The sequence below is a fragment of the Polyodon spathula genome, chromosome 14 (assembly GCF_017654505.1).
Source record: "Polyodon spathula isolate WHYD16114869_AA chromosome 14, ASM1765450v1, whole genome shotgun sequence".
NCBI lineage: Eukaryota > Metazoa > Chordata > Actinopteri > Acipenseriformes > Polyodontidae > Polyodon > Polyodon spathula.
In genome coordinates, this window is record NC_054547.1 from 27,905,227 (window position 1) to 27,925,945 (window position 20,719).

The 20,719-nt window shown below is 37.2% G+C and overlaps 1 protein-coding gene across 1 annotated transcript in view; it reads left to right on the forward strand.

Annotated features, from left to right (window-relative positions):
• Window positions 1-20,719, forward strand: part of LOC121326731 (TRAF2 and NCK-interacting protein kinase-like) — a 145,067-nt gene that overhangs the window by 54,478 nt on the left and 69,870 nt on the right. The window contains exons 3-4 of the mRNA XM_041270163.1: window positions 8,439-8,495; window positions 17,771-17,896. Of these exons, the coding sequence (XP_041126097.1) occupies window positions 8,439-8,495; window positions 17,771-17,896 (183 nt within the window). The remainder of the gene's footprint in view (window positions 1-8,438; window positions 8,496-17,770; window positions 17,897-20,719) is intronic.

Sequence of the window (20,719 nt, forward strand, 5' to 3'; positions counted from 1 at the left end):
ACCTTTTCTTGGATTTCGAAAATCTCCTGTAGTTTTTCAATATGTTGACACAACATTTGCTGATAAGGCTTATTTGTAATGGTTACAGAGAAAAATGCACATGTACAGTAAAAAAAATAATTAAATATATACGCCCACATATGTTTTTGCTGGTGATTTATCTCATGGGATCTCATACAGTAGGTTGTAATGCCAGGTATGCTGTGTATATACAGTATCTTACTAAATAGTTTTGTAGAAGGGTACTGCTTATTCAGTTGCGAAGAAAATTAGTTAGGACATTTATCTCAAGTGTCAAAACTTCAGTTTCTCAATTGTTGTTTTTTTCTGTTCCTTATTCAGTCTGTTTGTTTCTCTCTCTCTCTCTCTCTCTGTGCTCATACTGGACTTTACTCATGTAAGCAAATAGTTTTAATATTAGTTAACTGCTCTTAGTCAAACCTGCTTTGCATGTAATTATTTACTGTATTCTCTATCTTTTGCTACTTATTTTTATTGTACTTCACAACTGCTCTTATCTGTAATGTGATATTCTGAAATATACTTTAATGTGATATTTTGTAACAGTATAAATAGTAGAAGTTTTTTGTTGTTATATAAATACTTTTTTTTTTTCTTTAAATGGTTGATGTCATTTTTGTGGCGAATTGATTTCAATTCCAATTGAAAGTGTGATGCTGTGCCTCTAATCTTACAGGGCCTTTGTAAAACATAATGTTTTATTTAAAAAAAAAAAAAATGCTCTCTCCAGACAGATGGATGTTGGTAAAAAGAACCAGTCTGTCACTGTTTAACAAGTTCCATCAATCTTACTGTACTATTCTTTATTTTATTTTGTATTATTTTGAGATTTACAGATTACAGGGAGGTTAATGTTACAGGGTCCCCTTAATCGGTCATCTGATTTAACCTTTTCTGTGCAATTATCTCAAACTGGGGTTTTACAGGGATAAGGTGTGTAGCAATGCAAGACTGCCCTGCCACAGAGTTGCAGCCCATTTGGGGACCTAGTAGAACTATAGACCTCAACAGACAAACGCTTGCTTTAGGACCTTTGAGGTATCTCATTTTTTTTGTTTAACTAGGGGTCATTATAGGGACTTAAATGAAATACAAACTTTTGCTTGTTTTAGTTTGAGATGACCAGTATACACACACAACAGTGTCGGTGTAATGTATTGTACATTTAGTATTATCTAAACCCCCAAACTGTAAACTATGATATGTAGTGTGTGGTTTTTTTTTTTGTTCTGTATTATAGTGTAGTTTTATTCCTTGCGTCCACAAAAGCCCTGGTACCTGTTCCATTCAGCCTGTCAAGGGGACATGTGCAAATTTCAAGCACGGCTAGCCTGGGTAAGGGATTATCTATATGACAAATTTACAACAAAAAATAATGATTAAAGTAAAAATATGTTTGCTGCTGAGGGTCTTTTCATCTAATCAGAGTGCACGTTTAACTTTCTGTACCCCACGACACATCACGGGGGGGAAAAAAAACATGTTCATGACATCAGCCGTGCCTCTTTAAGGTTTTACCGTGCTGCATTCTCCAAATCAACATGGTTGACGTTAAAAAAAAAAAATCATACCTGAGCACCTCTCGGAATTCCATTTAACTATAAAGTCCATTTAAAACCGTGATGTCTTTCGGCCACTTAAGCGTTCTCTTCATCTGCCTTTACCCTCTTTGGGTGAAGTAGACAATAGAAAAGTTGGTATTGATTAGAAAACAAATATATGGTGTGTATTAATAATAAAGACATATATACCTAGAGTAATAGGATGGTGGGTTATATCGACACTTGTATCGTTTAAACGGGCGTCCACCATAAACAGATTTTCACCACCCTATAACCCTGAATATTTACAGCAATTGGACACTTACACACAAGTAATTACTATTGGAGGTATGTGTGATAATAACCAATAATTTGGTGTAATCCAATCTACGAAGACTAGAAAAGTCATCTTCGTGGTTTTCGTTGCATCTTTTGCAACATTTTGGAGATGTTTATTGTGGTTCTATATTAAGTCATGCCATAAATTAGTCACAATTCAGCCTCAGAATGGTGCAGTCTGAACCTTTTAATTGAAAAGTATGAGTAAATCGTGGTTTGTCCTTTTGAAACTATGACCTAGCCTGTCATTTGTCACATGCTTGCAAATGTTTTTTTTTTTCTTGTTTGTGTGAATTGTGTCATTGATGTCTTGAGTCTGTGAGTCAGGAGCACCTATTGTTGAAGGAATGCTGGGGTTTCTGGTTTTAAGGCTTTTAAATATTTCTGAGTGTGTTTATGTCCTAAATCGGTGATTACAGAAAGGCCTTGTGACTTTAATTAAGCAATAATGTACAAAAGATTGATCCTTTTAAAAGCCAGATAATGACTGGCTGGAGGATGTGTTTTTATATTATCAGAGGCAATGCCAAGGGCAATGTTTGTGCCAGCTGTCATTAATTTGCTTGAACAAAACTGATCCTCTGTTCAATAGCATTACTTCGAAGATCCATGAAGTATACTTGAAACTTGAGGGAAAATACCCTTTATGGTCTGAAGCTAATAACAATAGATCAAGTGATCCATGATGGTGGATTTGATAATTGCAACAACAAACAACAAATCTTTCAATTAGGAATACAGCACACAATGGTTTGATAGCCATCGTAAACTTCAATCTTCTGACCCTGTGCTCACATTGTGAACATTGTGCTCCAAAGGCAGGCACAGTTGCATTATGGTTAAATTGGTTTAACCATTATGTAGGCTATCGTGTGTCCAGTTGGGATTGTATTGGCGCTCACAAGTGTGTTGCCTTAAAGTATACCGTATGTGACCTGAACCGCCTCTTAATCGTTAAGCAGTTGGGATTCATAGTAGTATGGGCTGTGTTTTAAGCCAGATTTATTTTATTGTATTTATTTTATCTGAAAATTCAGGTGGATATTTGAATATTCTTTCAGTTTTATTTAGTTGAAAAACGATTGTCCACACATCAACCCCCTGGAGAGTACATATTATATTAGGTTTTTGATACAGACGAATCCAGGTGAAAAATGTAATTAAAGTGAATGTTGTTTGCATTAATCGAAAATGACTAAAGCAGACATTGTCATAACTTTTTAAATTGTAATTGCAGTTTTTTATTGTAAAGCCACGTTAAGCATTTGTAAGTGTATAGTACTTGTTAAAAGTGTACTTCTAGAGCTTATTTGAATCTGCCTTGGCCCTTTCATCAAGATGCCATCTTTGATCCCCTTGGACTCCCAGGAGACATGCTGTGCTGGATTATTATTTTTTTGGTCCAAGTGGAATTAATTGAAACTTTTACGGTCATAATATTTAAATAAATGAGCCATCAGCTGGGGAAATGATGTATGAAAGCAGGTTTTGAACAGCTAATATACTTTTTAATTATGCCCTTTTATAAATGTTGTCTATTTCAGGGCCCTGTGTAATTATACAAGGAAAGTAAATGCTAAAAGTTCAAGATATTTACAGTGCTTGCTTTTTGTGGTTCGTACATGTACCAGGGAGAAAAAGAATCCCTGCAGAGCAAGTGGCAACAACAGGAAAGAGGTATTGTAGGTACCTGGGGCCATGGGTGGGGCATGCTTATGATGTAAGGTACCATCCTCTTCATCTTGGTTAACTGTTGCTCCTACACCTGCCAAACATCTTGAACAAAGCATTGTTAATGAATCATCTTACTTGCTTTCCATGGTGCAGTATATCGTAATGTAATAGAATTGGCTATCATGATGCATGACCAAAAGCATTACATACTGTAGCTACTTGTAGGTATTTTAGGGGGTCCTAAAAAGGGGGGAGCGACTTATACACCGGTGTGACCTATAGGCTTTTTCCTGAAATTATTGTCTCAAAAAAAAGGAGGGGAGGGGGGGTGACTTGTACACCGTTTTTTATGGTACATGTCTCATTTGCGTTTTTGTCTTTTTACTCATTATACAAAGTAAACCATCATTAACATAGGTTATTTGCGTGTTGTGATATGTAAATGATCATAGTGTATTCTAACGCCCCGATTCTGTGAACCTGGTCAAGTACTATAACACTGTAAATCATGTTGAATCTTTTAAAATATGTCTGGCCTTCAGAAACACACTTAAATCTGATCAAAAGTAAACCTTTTGGATTTTCCTATTTGTGATTTTATAAAAAAAAAAAAAAAAAAAAAAAAAAGAAAAAAAGAAAGCCTTTTTGGTGGTGTTCTCATTCCTGGTGACCCCAATTTTGCCTGCCATCAACCACGTTTCACAGAACCCACTTATTACACTGTAGCTTATCAAAGGTTGCCATTCAACAGAACATCATTTTGGAAAAGCAATTTGGGTGCAGCCTGTGTTGTGTATGAAAATGTATTCTGGCCCTTTTACAGTAAAAAATGTTGCTCTGTGGTGTTACTGAGACATGTTCCTTCATGTAAGGTCTTTCACATCCAAACTCATTTAAAAAGAATCATAATAAGTCAAACATATGGTATGCCAGCCTTCAATAGTTTCTACAAACCCGTCATTTAAGGACATTTTGTTTTGTTTTGTTTGTGAGATGCAAACAACAAGATAAACACTGCACTTAGCTTCTAGGTACAGTAGGGTAGAATTTATAGCACTGCCGGGCCAAATAGTATGAAATAAAAAAAAAAATGTAATTTATGCAAAATATGATTTACCGTATTCTTTCTAATTTTAGACATGCTTTTTTTAACCATTTTTTTTGCTTCTCAGAAATAGCCTGCTTCTTCAGTTCAAGTACAGTATAGTGATGCATGTATTAAAATCACCAACAAAAGATGTGACTACCCGAGTACACAAACAGAAACGTGACTGACCTGCCAAGAGAAAAGTTTACAATTTCAACGTTTCTAACAAACAGTACCAGCTTGGACAGATCGGAAATGCTAATCAGACCCCCGTATGTTTCGACATGCCAATGTTCAATGCTGTTGTGGTTGCCAGGTTACATGTTGTGGACATCATGGAGTGTTGTGTCGTGCTTGCTGTTGTGTGTGATGCCGTAAGCGAGTGGTGGTATGTGTAAGACAGAGACGCCATCTTAAGTATTATACAGTGCGCAGCACAATAAACAAGCTCTGTGGTTAATAAAGAACAACACTGTTTGTCAGTTTTGTACAATACAACAGCGTAATTGAGGTAGTGTATTTGCAAATGCATATTTATTTGAAGTTTTTATTTTTTCCTCAAATTTAAGGTGGTAAATTTGGGCTGTTTCTTAAATTTGAGGGTACCTTAAATTCAAAGGAATACGGTAGTCAAGTTAAAAGTGGAATGTAACATCTCACAAAAGAAACAAAGAGAAAAAGCCAAGGCCTTTTTTAAATGATGGTTTTTAGAAAGATTCAAATCCAGTTGGGGTTTTCCATTCCAACTAATCTCCCCTCCCGTCTTGTTTTCATCAAAGCTTCTTTTATGTAGCAAGGGACTACCGTTGAGATGAATGTCTCTTATGAACAAGGACATATGAGTAATGTGTCATGCTGGTGGTGGAGGTCTGCATACAGTACTGCACGTGTTAAACATTACCAGTTGTGATGAAACTTACTCAAACATTATTTCTTTTATAATAGATAATAAATTATGGTACTGTATACTGTGGCATATATCTGTCTGTCACACATACACTTTTAACCTATACTGTATTTAGAGAACCGCTTGTCCAGTTATGGTTAAAAGAACATTCTTTTGCACAAGTATCAATCTATGGAGGCACCCTTTCTGTGTCAGTCTGTATATTACAATATGTTTTAGATATACAGTATTCTAGAGAAGCACTTATTCAGTTGTGATAAACCTTTGGGTGTGTTTTAGCACAAGCTATTGATGTCAGTCTGGGAGTACTGTATATGAATCCATCTTCATTTAGTCAAACATTTATGCTCTGATTTTACAGCAGTGGCAGGAAATGAATGTCACTGACATGACAAACAGATGCATACATTTGTGCGGATTGCTGCTCCCCACAGAGAAGAAGCAGTGCTTCATGGAGAGCAGCCATTGGCAAAATTCAAGCAGATGTTTCAATGGGAATGGTGAATTGTCCAATCAGCGCTACCAACCCTCACGTGGGTGTCTACACCTGCTTGAAGAGCTCAGTCCAAATGATTGGTTCATGTAGCTTAACAAACAGCAAAGGTATTGGGTACAATGTATTAAACACTACTGTAACACTGCCAGGGTTTCATAGTTGAGTCGCACTAATGGTATCTCCTGATTCCCACTGTTTTTTGATAACATGTGCTGCTTTTATACTAATGCAATAGCCCTGAACTAATGTCAGAACAATTACACACAATATGAGTTATGCAAGCTGTCCCTCAGTGAAAGATGGCTACTCAGGCCTCATGGATAATAGCCTCACATTCACTCAGCTAGCAATTTTTCACAACAGCACACTGTGTGTTTGACTAATCAAATTAGGTTTCTCAATGGAATTTGAGCTGGTATGAATTATTGTTTCATCACTTTCCACAAGGAATTGTTTGTTATGCTGTAACGTATGCTCCTTTCTCATGGTGAATGTAGGATACATGAGCACATAACTGTCATTCTTGTTTCATTTCATACAAATCGTTTGGACGCGTTCTCCGTCATTTGTCAACCTGTGAGATCAATTATGTTTACTCTTTAAAATATGGAGGGTCAGAATGTAGCACCTTTGTGCTGGGTGGACCCTCTGGGCAGGTAGAAGTTGGGCATTTTATTACATCTCCCCTTTGGAAGCATCATTTTATTGCAGCCTCAGGAATTGTGCCGTCATATAACCCCACTTCATTACCTATAGAAAACTGGTTGTCTAATAAAACTGAAGCCCAGTAGTTTAGAGATAACAAAGCTACTGGATGGGGATACCACACTGAAGAGTTTACTGTATGTATCATTTTAATACCGTCCTAACAACAAATTGGATGTAGAAGATCCATGGGTCATATTTGTGGTGATACAGTGCCTTGTATCTTCAGTAAGCATTGAGGTCTGAAACGCTTTAAAAAGGTTCTCTTAGTATACAGATCAGGATTAGTGGTATCAGCAGACTTTCCACTTGATAATCACACTATGAACTGGGGAGGGTTGTGACCTATTTTGAGATATGAGTTTAATACAGACTGATCAGCGTATGTATTTTTTTTTTTTCCCCCACTGCAAAGACTAAAGTGTGGCGTTGATTTAATGTATAATACTGAGCTGTGTGAAATTTAATGAAAATTATTCACTTACTGCATATTTGTTTCTCCAGTGTAAATGTTCAATATTGCTTCTGAAATGCCTGTTCCTTATAAATTGCAGCAATTCCAAGACCCGTTACTCTACTAGTGCTTTGATAGCTGTGTGACTCCAGAAAGTAATTCTTCCATGAGTGTCTGTTCTCCAGAACAAAGTGAACAATGGTGGTCATTTAAATAAAGCTCCATACATGGTCTCGTCGGCTCCCATTTACTTGTTTGTTGTGAATCTGCCGAGGAGGGGGAGAGGGGGGGGAGCAGGAAGCTTTGTCCATCAATTTCAAGAAACTCTTGGGTTTTGTGTTTTTTTTTCACCTGCACTTGCTTCAAGATACTTTTAATTATCCCCTGAAAGGCCTAACACAAGGTCATGTAATTGTACACTGAGATGGGAGTACTGCTGAACTACAGTGTTTTTTTTTTGTTTTTTTTTTCTCACATTTGTAAAAACAAGTTCTGAATTAAAGGTGAAAAATACCTTTTTTTTCTTTTGGTACGTTATATGTAAGCAGGCTGCTACCAGAATTGTGTTGCGGCTAGATACTTCAGAGATGTGTATATTAAACAGCAACCCATCGAGACACTCCTTTCTATTATCCATGACTGAAGTCAGACCTGTATTGGTGTCCATGGTTCTCACACACCTTATGGATACTGTATGTGGAGGCATTATTTCAATGTAGGATTTGGGGGTTTATTTTATAAAGCTTTGATGTACTGTACACATCTCTGAATATCCCTAAACTCTTTAAATTTATAAAGCTTTGATGTAGTTGTACAACATACAACATGTTAAACTCAATGTTACTACCCAAGACAACTATGATTAAATAACTGAATAATAATAATAATAATAATAATAATAATAATAATAATAATAATAATACTCCCTTCCGTTTTCACCTTTTAAAACCAATCAACAATCCTGTAATCAGATACAGAAGTTGCGTATGAAGAGTTACTTGACATCTTTGATTCAAAGTTGTCTTGATATTCTGATGAGCAGCAGGATAGCTTGAGCTGAAGCAGATTGCTTGGGGATATTCTCTACCTGATTTTTTTTTTTTTATAGCAAGAGATTTCCCATGCTAATGCAAATGAACACTAAGCTTCACGTTTTTGCTCATTTTGCAGCCTACTTTTAATAACTCCTCCTGTACCTCTCATTGTCCCAACAGGGTCGCCATGTCAAGACCGGCCAGCTTGCTGCTATTAAGGTCATGGACGTCACCGGGGTACTGTATTTCTCTTGCTTTTCTTTTTCTAAATCGTATCCACCTTTTCATTTCTATGGTGGTGTAAAGACTAAGGATGAATTCAGTAATCCACAATGTGTTTTGAAAGAGTTAGTCAGGTCTGCAGGGTCAAATTCAAGTTTGTTGAACCTACATGCATAGTAACTGTATCCTGGTTGAACTGACATGCTTTCTTGCCTTTTTTTATAATAAATGCAATCATTCTTATTTAGGTGTGTGTGTGTGTGCCTGTGATAGGGCGCAAGCCCTTGTATAAAATGTATTATTTATTGTTCCAGTTTGGCAGGGATGGGCTTAATATTATCCATGTCAAATATGCAATTTAGGGATTTAATTGATTAATTAACAATCAAGCCCAGCCACAGATGTATAAAAGGAGCAATCTCTCCTCTTTGTTGGACAAACCCAGGGCAAGGAGCAGAGCAGAGCAGAGCAAAGCAAAGCAAAGTAGCCAAACAAAGAGGAAGGAGAAATCTCCTTTTATAATTTCCTGGGCTGAAAACAGGTAACTACCTTCTGAAATACCCTGCTGAGACTATTACTTGCCAGCCCAGCATCCACAGCTGTGCATGTTAACAAGTATACCAATTGTTTATGAACTTGCTCAGCCTGGGCTCTATTGTAAATTTTGCATAAATAAGTATGCACAAGAGTGAGTAAACTGCCTCCTCCTGCATCTGCCTGCTATTTTTACAGCCGTTAAAGGCTGGACCAGCACGCTGCCCATTCACAGTGTCATTGTTTTGTTTGGTTTTTAAATTTTTTATTTTATTTTTTTATTGAAAAGCCCAGCTCCTTCTCATAGTGTCCATAACTTCCAATAAACCTGCAGTAGAAAATACAGAGGCTCCATTTTGGAACAACACAGCAGCATCAATGATGGGTCAAACTAAAGGGACGCGACTAGTAGACATGGAGAGATTTATCTGCGTCCCTAACCGAAATGAGCAATTTAGAAGTTCTGTCAACATAAAAAAAAAAAATACACAAGAGCAGTGACAAGTTAATTAGTGGTGGACCGCCAAAAGTTGTTTCTTGTTTTTATAACCCAATAAAACGAAAGCATTGGAAACAAACTTGTCCTACACGCAGTCCCTGGGTTTCAGAACTCAATTGAGTATATTTGTGAAGTAATGAGGGTTATGGCAGTTAGGCCCTGGTTTTAAATAAACTGTTCTTCCCTTGTGCCTGTATGTTCAGCTGCTTATATAAAGCCCACAGCCTCAGCTGAGACTTATTCACACTGTGATAAGCGCAGTCAGTTCAAAGCAGACTTAGCAGGGGCCGGATTGCTCAGATTTATTAAACCCCTTTCACACTGGAATGCCTACCGGTATGTGGGTTGACACGCTTTGACCCGTGTTGAGCGAGACAAAATGCTTGACGGCATTTCAGAGAATCTTGGATGGAAGCGTCAGTAACAAGCTGCTTCCGGGGCATTGAAACGCGCATTGTGCACTTGCGTCAGTCACCCAGATCAACCCTGCTTTATCAAAAGCAGTGTTAAATCACATACCTGACCCGGGTAGAGCATGCCAGTGTGAAAGGGGCTTTAGTCATTCACCTGGTCATTTCAATACCTAAACTAGGACTGATGTGAGTTTCTAAACCTGCAACAGTAATAAAAAGTAAGTATTGTTTTTTTAATCAGTCCTTTTTTAAGAGTTACTTTTTAAATGCAGATAATCAGTTGGTGTTGCACATAGATTTTAAATTAAATTAATTTAAATTAGTTATGCAGCTGGAATTGATTCTAATGACCAGTCTGTCTGGAAACCCAGGAGGTTCTATCTCTTGACAGTGTCTGGAGGCGTATAGTCCTTCCACGTGCGGCTATCATGCTGAGATCAGACACATCATTACCTGGCTACTGTATGGGAGAGTTGCCCAGTCCTTCATTTAGTTCAACAAATTCATCGACTGGGCTACATTGCTTTAAATTGCCTTCCACCTAATGCACAAATAAAACTCCTAGATGATTTATTATATTCCAAATAAAGGGCTTATCCAAGGAAGCATAGTGTGTAGTGCTTCAAAGTTGCCAAGGAAAATATTATTTCTGGCTTTGAATGTCATGGTTTAAGTGAAATCATCAACAGAAGATGCAACTGCATTGTTAAGGTAATGAAAGCAGGACAGGTTTGCCCAGAGGCTGAAATATTGTCATTTAGTTACACATTTCAAATGATAAGAAAGCTATCATTTCAAGTAAAGAAATGCACTCATCATTTGCATGTGATTGTTGTAATTGACAAGTGGCAAAACTAGAACGTCTTAAAAAGCCTGCGTTACACTAATACTGCTGTAATCTAACCTTTTTTGAAAATGTATCACTCTTCTTTTTTTTTTCTTAAGTTTCTTTTGTATAACCGCCTTTTTACTTCACTTTATAATCCCTTGCAATGTCTCTTGTATCTACTGCCTGAGAATTGCAAAGGGAACTTGGATTGTCTGTAACAAAGTTACATTAGACTAGTTGGAATTACCTAATTAGACAACTTACGTGTGTCACATTTTATAATTCATAAATAGTACAGCTAGTTATAAAATAACTGTACTTGTTTAAATACTGAATTGTTTATATACAGCACTTATGAAGAAAGAAAGTTATATTAGGTATTGAAGTGGTTCACTTTAATTGCCAGTTCTCGCTGCAGTATCCTTTTAAAAAGCTGACAGTCAAAAACATTAGTCCGACACTTCCATCAGGCAAGATTGCTAAAACCACCCTTCCAACGCCCCTTGAGCAATGAGAAGAGCCTCCTATATATTTAGCTACAGTACACAATCATTCAGATTTTCTCTGACATTATCTGAAGTGCTCTTTAAACACATTGCCAGTGCCATTTGAAATTACATGTTCAAATGTTTCTCCAAGCATATGTTTATCTGACCTGTAATAAACCGTATGAAGATGTTTACTTCTTGAAGAAAGTTACCTTAGCTACTTTTATGTCCTTTGTAACAAGTGTCAAGTACAGTGGTTCCCAAACGGGGGGAGAACAAATATTTTCCAATAGACCATTAAACCAATAGGGTTATTTTACATGTACACGTTGACTTCTGTTGTACATTTTATTGTCTTCACTTCTAATGCAGTATGTCCCAATATACAACAAAGGATGTTTGACTGTAGAGAGAACAAAAAATGTAGATAGCTAGATTCTTAGTCAGGATATTTAATGTCATGGGAGGCTTTTGAGGCTAGAAAACAAAAAACAAAGGGAAAAGTCTATTTAAATATGTAATTGTAAAGAATTAAATGTTTAAAACAATAAAGGCCTTGTTTACTGGTTTGAAATCCCAATACAACTGATTAGAGGGCATTACATTTGTAGTTGACCTTGCCAATGACTCAAGCTGTTGCATTCCCAGCTACCAGACAGTAATGCCATCTAATTAAATACTGTAAGACCTCCTTTTGCTTTACTAAGCCTGGGTAACTTTTGTAATGGAGACACCCGCTCTGCCTAAATGGATGCACTTGTTATTCCAGCACATTCAGCGTTTTCAGCAATAGAAGTTTTGCAGGTCAGAATTAAAACTACCAAACCTTTTCATCAGTGATATCTTGTACAGATTAAACAATTTATCAAACAGAGTATAAATCAATAGGGCTTTACTTCCTCTGGGCCCAACAGCCTCAAAGATATTTTTCGGTAATATGTTAAATGCTGATGATGAGAAAAACAATATTTCTTTCCCTTTGGCGCTGTGTCTAACTTTGTGCAGCGCTTCATTGGGATGACTGGATTTGACATGTTCTTAGGTATTTATTTATTCATGCATTTTTTCTATTAATGTTGCTACTGGGATCCAATTATCTGACAAACACTATGATTTAATGTGTTTGATTTTCTTCTCTAAAATATTAGTTCCCTTAACCTTATGAATGTTTGTCTCATTGTGCAGTTATCTGTCAGCACACTCATTTGAAAATGAGTTTAAAATCTAATTTTGAGATATGCCTTCTCTGTTAACACTCGCTTCTAAAAGCTGAGGAATTGAAATAGGTAACCTACTTTCAACTGACCACCATAGTCACAGGTAGAGGGCAGTTAGGCATTTATTCATATTGAATCCTTTGCCTCCCTTTTAGACCAGCAATAAAGGTCCCAATTTGAGCTGATGTCTGTGTATTGAGGACAGTAGACACGTGTCAGTTAAAGCCGCCTTCATTGTTATGGGTACGCATTACATTATTAAGCCAAAGTCCATCCTCTGAGACTATGCCCTTTTTCTTCATGGAACCCTAGTAAAACAATTCGGCTATTGAAAATAAATTGGCCGATTTTAGTAAGTTTTCCACGTTTTAAAAATGTAAAATGCTATAAACTTAGCAGTATCAATAACACTTAGACTCTTACTGTATTTGTCACATTGACAAAAGTGCAGTGGAAAACAGTGACACCCCCCCCCCCCCCCCCCCACACCCCCATTAAGAAAGCAAAACAGAAATTATTACATTAAACTGTTCAATTTAACAAGCATATGAATAACATGTAAAAAATAATTTAGTGTCTATCTCTGAGTTTAGTGGACATGTTTAGTGAATGGCTAAAGTATTACAAGAAGTAATCCTGACACCTCTAATTGCAAATGTATGTGAATGCACTAGTTTCAGGATGCAGTGGGATATGAAATTCCATAGTTGACATGGATGACCTTATGGGGCACCACAAACACATTGTTTGGTTAGGATTTTATAAAAGAAGCTGTGGATCCTTCTGATGCAAGTCACCAAGCTGACACTTGAATCTGTTGCACAACTGGTGATGCCCAGAATGCACCATCTGATTTAAATTCCCACATTGTCCGATATCCTGCCTGTTGTAGGGGTACATGCATATGATCATTGCATTTGCGGATCTGCCATAGTGAAGCTGTGTTCTCTACTTAGACTTCAGAGTCAACCCTAGTTTTCCCAACACATTGATAGTCAGTCTTCCAAAATTGCATCAAAAGTAGATCCAAATATTGCTTAAATTGAAGTTATTGGCGGTTAATTGCGTCGTCTACGATTTAATCATGCAGTTTGATTGCAGGGGTAGGATTTTCATGAATAGTGAAAATTAGACTATAGCATATTACACTGACGAGATTTGCTGATGGCCATACACCTTGAAATGTGTGTAATGCAGTCTAGTTTACAGTGATTAGGTCTGCATTGTAAGTTCATTACACAGATTTTCTATGGTAACTTAACCCTCGGCTTTTAATAAATTATTCTTTGCAATGTGATATTGAACCATTAGTAATCCAATTTCGACAATAAATGTAAAATGAGCATTGATAGGGACACCTATCAATGGATATACAGCAGTGGAGTCACCTACATTAGCTGATGTAAGTTGATGTTACTTACTTTTGCACATACCTAGAGACTCGATTATCAGGTTTTGATATTTGATGAAGATGTTCTTTAGCACATGTTACTGAGATTACAGTATGTGAAAGAGTAAGCAGGTAGTGCTGGCCTTTACTTCTGTAAAGATGCTTTGGCTGAACTGGGTTATAGTGTGTTCTGTGGGAAACGTCCCCTGTGCCTGGGACTACTAAAGCAAAACAAAGACATGTTCCTGGTGAAATGCTATTATAACTGAAGTGTTATTCAGGGTTTTATCCTTTTTGTATTTATTGCAGGCAGCTAGATATGTACAACCAAAGAGCAGCTCTGCATCCACAGACAGTGTATGTACATGCGGCCATCGCAGTTGTTATGAGTGCCTTCAGAACTGCTTATCTAAAGAATATCCAAATCTGGGGATATATGTAATTGATGTCTTTTAGTTATTTAAATGTAGTTATTTATTAATTTTCATTTCAATAAAAGGTGATCCTGATAATTTTCACATGCAGTTGTCAGTTGGGGTTAATTTATAATGTATCGGGATACTAAAAAAGTATATGGAAATGTGAAGAAAAAAAAAATCCCGTAATCCTGTACATTTTCGATTTAAATGTTATTAAAATCAACGCAGTTTAGGATTTCTATTCCTGTTCACAAGAAATGAAACCTTTGCGGCCTAATTGCAATGTTTCCATAGGTGAAAAATCACTCCAAACCTCTGGTAGATTTATTAGAATGTCACAGAGCTTGTCAATCCTAGATCAGAGAGAAGTTTTATTGTTGAAAAAGGGGGGCTTTGGTAATGTCCATAAACAGAAGTCTTTAACAGCTGAGTGCCTGATTTAATGCATATCATGGGAGCTCCAAATCTCCCCTGAGGGTGGCAAGAATGCACTAGAGCAAATATACAGAAGCTAATGAGAATCGTTCCCTTTGCAAGTGTAATTCAGTACGGGGCCAAACTGACGACCTTTGACCTCCCAAATGTTTTATGCAAAGCATTAAATCCAGAACGTATTTGTCAGGAATGGTGGAGGAAGCAATTTAATTGCACTCTTCGTACAATATAATTGGAGTCATTGCTTTTAAACTGGGCTTCACCCTTGCTGCTGTGTTTTATGCAGGCTGATAGTGAATACATTCTCACGAAAATGAAACTAGAATTTGGGATCAGTGAAACAGAGGTGGACTTAGATTCTGACTGCAAGTGATATTTGAAGTAAAGTGCCTATAGAAAGTCTACACCCCTTTTGAACTTTTTTCACATTTTGTTGTGTTAGTGCCTCAAAGTTTCATGCATTTAAATGGGTTTTTTTCCACTTATCTACACACCATACTCCACACTGTTAAGGGGAAAATATATATATATATTAAAAATGCAAAACTGAAAGATCATAATTGGATAAGTCTCCACCCCCCTGAGTTAATACTTGGTGGAAGCACATTTGGCAGCAATTACATCTGTGAGTCTGTTGGGATCGGTCTCTACCAACTTTGCACGCCTAGATTTGGCAATATTTGACCATTCTTCTTTACAAAACTGTTCAAGCTCTGTCAAGTTCCTTGGGGAGTGTTGATGGACAGCAATCTTCAAGTCATGCCACAAATTTTCGATTGGATTTAGGTCGGGGCTCTGACTGGGCCACTCAAGGACATTTACCTTTTTGTTCCTTAGCCACTCCAGTGTAGCTTTGGCTGTGTGCTTTGGGTTGTTGTCATGCTGAAAGGTGAACTTCCGTCCCAGTTTCAGCTTTCTTGCTGAGGGCAGCAGGTTTTCCTCAAGGACTTCTCTGTACTTTGCTCCATTCATTTTCCCTTATATCCTGGCAAGTCTCTGCCAATGAGAAACATCCCCATAACATGATGCTACCACCACCATGCTTCACGGTAGGGATGGTGTTCTTTGGGTGATGCACTGTGTTGGGTTTGCACCAAACATAACGCTTTGCATTTAGGCCAAAAAGTTGCATTTTAGTTTGGTCAGACCACAAAACATTTTGCCACATGGATACAGAAAGGTGGGCTTTCTTGAGTAATGGCTTCCTTCTTGCCACCCTACCATACAGGCCAGATTTGTGGAGGGCTTGGGATATTGTTGTCACATGCACACTTTGACAGTCTTGGCCATAAAAGCCTGTAGCTCTTGCAGAGTTGCCATTAGCCTCTTGGTAGCCTCTCTGATCAGTCTCCTTCTTGCTCGGTCATCCAGTTTGGAGGGACGGCCTGATCTAGGCAGGGTTTTGGTGGTGCCATACATCTTCCACATCTTAATCGTCTTGACCGTGCTCCCAGGGATATTCAAGGCCTTTGATATTTTTTTTTATACCCATCCCCTGATCTGTGCCTTTGTCCCGGAGTTCTTTTGAAAGCGCCTTGGTTTTCATGGTTGAGTCTTTGCTTTGAAATGAATGCATTTTAATTCCAGGCTATAAGGCAACAAAAGGTGAACATTTTGAAAGGGGGTGTGGACTTTCTATAGGCACTGTAACTAGACGAATGATTATCTATATGCACAGGACGCTTTTGATACTTGTTTTACTTTTAACAACTACTTTCTTACCTCAACTAAATTTCTTACCTCTCTCATTAGATGTATTCATTTATCACTAGTCACTTCTTTATTGTGATTCATTTAGGATATACAGGTATTTGGGAAAACTAGATAAACTCTTGAACCTAGTACTTTAGATTGAACTTGAACTACAAAACATGAAAGGATTTGGGTACTAGGTAGTTGCAGCAGCAAAAGTCAGCATATTGCAGATTTGGTATAAAATACAAAGAACCAGCTATTCCTAATATGTAATAATTCACTGAAGGTATGGGTTTTGGGTTTAGATGTAGACAATTTTAGTTCTATATTTGAGAATGTTTTTATTATAAGATTGCATGTACTGTATCATATTAAAATAAATATTTAAACAATCAAGGAGGCCAATGTTATTGATACTTGGGTTAATATAAGATAAGAAATTGATTTTAAAAGCTTGGTTAGCACTTCCTGATCAGGTTGGAAGCATAAGATCATGAAATATAATAGCTAGGAATAATAAATACACCACAAGGTGGATTACTATGTAAGTGGCTGGAACTGCAAAGTATAATTGTTCCAGTCAACCCTGATGCATTAGTCATTTTTCCACATTTCTTCTCGCCAGCAAAAAACATTCCCTAGATATGCAAGGTCCTTTGTTTATTTACCACCTATTAGCTCAGGATTACAACAGACAAGCCTTGTGATGCTAGCTATACCCTTATTGTGTATGTTATTGTAATCTTATGCTGTGTTTTAGATTTCATCTTGTGCATAGGACACACTGCTCAATTCTAAAGTTAGAAAATACCTGCTTTTTATATTTTTATAGTAGTTCCTTTCTACAGTTTGTCAATAAGTTCATCCAGTATGTGAAGGTGTCTCTTATAGATTTAAGAGAGATGTTGTTTTTCACACTTTACAAGACACCACGTATTGCTTTAGATAAAGTTCACTAAGTAATGTCATTTTTGACATACTCTTGTTTCACAGACCCTAGAAGCACTAATCTCAGACTGCCTTACTTAGGGTAACATTTGGTAGTGATAGACTAGTCCTTATTTGTGTCATGAAACCAATCTTTAATACAATTATTTAGAACATGTGCTTGGGCATTGTAGCATATTGAGGAGAAACTAAACAGATATGCTGTAAAGGCTAGTACTGTTTTAATTTGTGAACCATGTCTCCTAATGAAAATGTTTTTGTAATCATGTAAAATATAATCTTTTTCTATAATGCCATCTGATGATGCAAATGGGATAATAAACAACACAAATTTTAGTCCAGTACATTCTGTATTTATCTCAGAAGAGGAATTCTGATCTAATCTCCCCCCCCCCCCAACTCATCTTTTGGTTTCTCCTACAGGATGAAGAGGAGGAGATCAAACAAGAAATTAACATGCTTAAGAAATATTCTCACCATCGGAACATCGCCACTTACTATGGTGCTTTCGTTAAAAAGAACCCTCCAGGAATCGATGACCAGCTTTGGGTATGTGTCAATTTTCTCATCACTGTGTACTTACCATTTACTTTTCATCTATGTTATATATTATTAGGGTTCCAAGCCCATGGCTAGGAAGTCTGTTGTTGTTAAGATTATTATTATTCTTTACGCCAACAAGACCTTAAGTTGCATAAAATGAAAACTGTTACATGAAAACTCTTCATATTCTTGTAGACGCCAATGGGAACTGATGTCCATTAGTTCTTTAAGTGAATCAAAAATAAATTGTCAACTTGATATATATATATATATATATATATATATATATATATATATATATATATATATATATATAATATATATATTATATATATATGGTAGTAAATATACACCATTTGGATACATGGCTATGCCCCTTTTTTTATTAGCTCCAGGCTTGTAGCCTACAGCTGAAACTACCTTTTTAAGGGAACTGCAGAAAAACTGGGCAGCCGCAGGAGGGTGTACAATAGAACAATATAGTTCACCCAAAGATTTTATTTTAGTATAACATTGAACATTACTGTGGTACAGCACAGCTTTTAAAGTAGAAAAGTCACATTCTTCTATAGCAGCTGCAGTAACATGATATGAAATGAACCAGGTACTGCAGTGCAAATGGAAATGCAGGTGTTCTGGGGGAAGAGCATGAAAGCCAACAATTGATACCTTAGGAAGCCTCCATGCCTGTATGAGTAATGTAGGCTTTTAAAACCAAGCCGGTTACATCTTCAGGCCACAGAGGAGCATAATGAAGGATTAAAAACGCAGGAGGGCTCTACCTGCTTGTTTTGTCTGTCAAACACTGTGCCTTCAAGCTGGTAAAGCATGACAGTCATCGCTTGAGTTTCCCATTGGGCAGAGTGCGTGCGTGCGGGCCAGCAAGTGCACTTTATCCTGACATGTTTATGGTGGCATTTCAAGTCTTATACAAAATATTGGTCCACTAATCTGCTGAAGGAATATGTTTACATTTATTTTTAACACAGAGCATGAGCTACCTCTTATATTTCCAGAGATGTTTCTTGATAATAGTTTAATCCCTTTGTGGAATTTTAATGCAGGCACAGAAAACTAATGTCATTTTTTTACCATGATATTCACGCTAAGAGAAGCTATTCACAGTTAAGTTTTTGCAGTCTTCCATTTTTATGCAGATTTAAGGATTAACACCCTTCATCCTCATCTTGTCAGTGCAGCTATTCACATTGACAGTATTACCAGTTGAGAAATGTACTATATATCAAAATTCATCTCTGTGCCTGTAGTTTTACACCCATCAAGCCGTATTGTGTAATATACACACACAAAATTTACACTGCCTGGGTCCACATTTATTGTTTATTTATTTTAGTATTTATTTGTTACTGGAAGGTGCAAATTGAATACCAAAACTTAAATAGTTAAGTGGTCCTTTTGGAAGTGCGGTCATGCTCCCTTTCAGAGATAAACATTTTATTTATAAGGCTTTCAATGCCTCCCTGTACGAATGGAAAGCAGCACGGATAATCGCTAAATAATTCCTGCTCCCTATCAGCAGCCAGAGCTAGGCTAAAGGCAAGGGAAGAGAAAGGGAGCGCATTCAATTCAGATAAACATCAGATGGAAATAAATGTTATTTTGTGACATATGTCCACTCTGAAGGCCTATTTATAAACAGACCTTTTGGGTGAAGGTTTTCTAGTTCTTGGACTAGCCAGATATACAGTATCAGTATGAGTACACCTGCTTGAAACCAGGTTTTTCATGATTATCTATGCTTTTAACTGTATAAACTTGTCTATAAACATTTAATATTTCATTATATGATACGTGTACTTATATAAGCTGATCATCCTAAGTGAATTGCATTCAGAAATGTAATTTTTAAATGAAAATGTAAATCTTGTCAATTTCAATGAAGTGGTCATCCAAAGCAAGGGGATTTCAGTCTGAAGCCCAAGTCAGATAAAAGTCTGAAATGTGTATAACACAGTGTTAGAACACTGGCCTAAGTATAAAAGTGTCTTTGTTAGATGTTCTCTGAGTTAACTGGCATGTTACCTAATTAACCTTTTGTCACCAATTATTGTTAACAGGTGAGGGTTCATGATTACTATAAATATAGGTAGCATAGGCACAAGTTTGTCATTCCTGAATGTAAGGGGGCAGAAAATGGCAAAATACGCTCAGTTAAGCAAAGAAAAAAGACGAATGAAGGTTGATCTTTAAGTGTCTGTAACTTCTGTGGCCAAGACCATCAAACGATTTGAAGAAACTGGCACTCATGAGGACCAAACAAGGACAGGTAGGCCAAGGGGTGACCTCAGAATCAGAGAACAAGTTCATTTGAGTCATAAGTCTGCAAAACAGGCGATTAAATGCCCCTGAAATACAAGCTCAGCTAAATGCTACTAGAAGTACAGATGTTTCAACATCAACTGTTCAGAGGAGATTGCGTGAAGCTGGCCTAACTGGAAGAATCGCTGCAAAGAAACCATTGTTAAGAGTGCAGAATAAAAGGAAGAGAGTTGCCTGGAGAGGAATTCGGTCTTATCGACAGTTGAGTCAAAATTTTGAAATATTTGGGTCCAACCGCTGAGTATTTGTAAGATGCAGAGAGGGTGAGCTCATGAGTTCTGCATGTGTGGTTCCCACCGTCAGGCATGGAGGAGGCAGTGTCATGGTCTGGGGTTGCTTTGCTGGTGACAGAGTTGGTGATCTTTACCAAGTCCATGGCAAGCTCAACCAGCATGGCTATCATAGCATACTTCAGAGGCATGCCATTCCATCAGGATTACGACTAGTTGAGCAGTCCTTCATTCTTCAGCTAGATAATGACCCGAAACA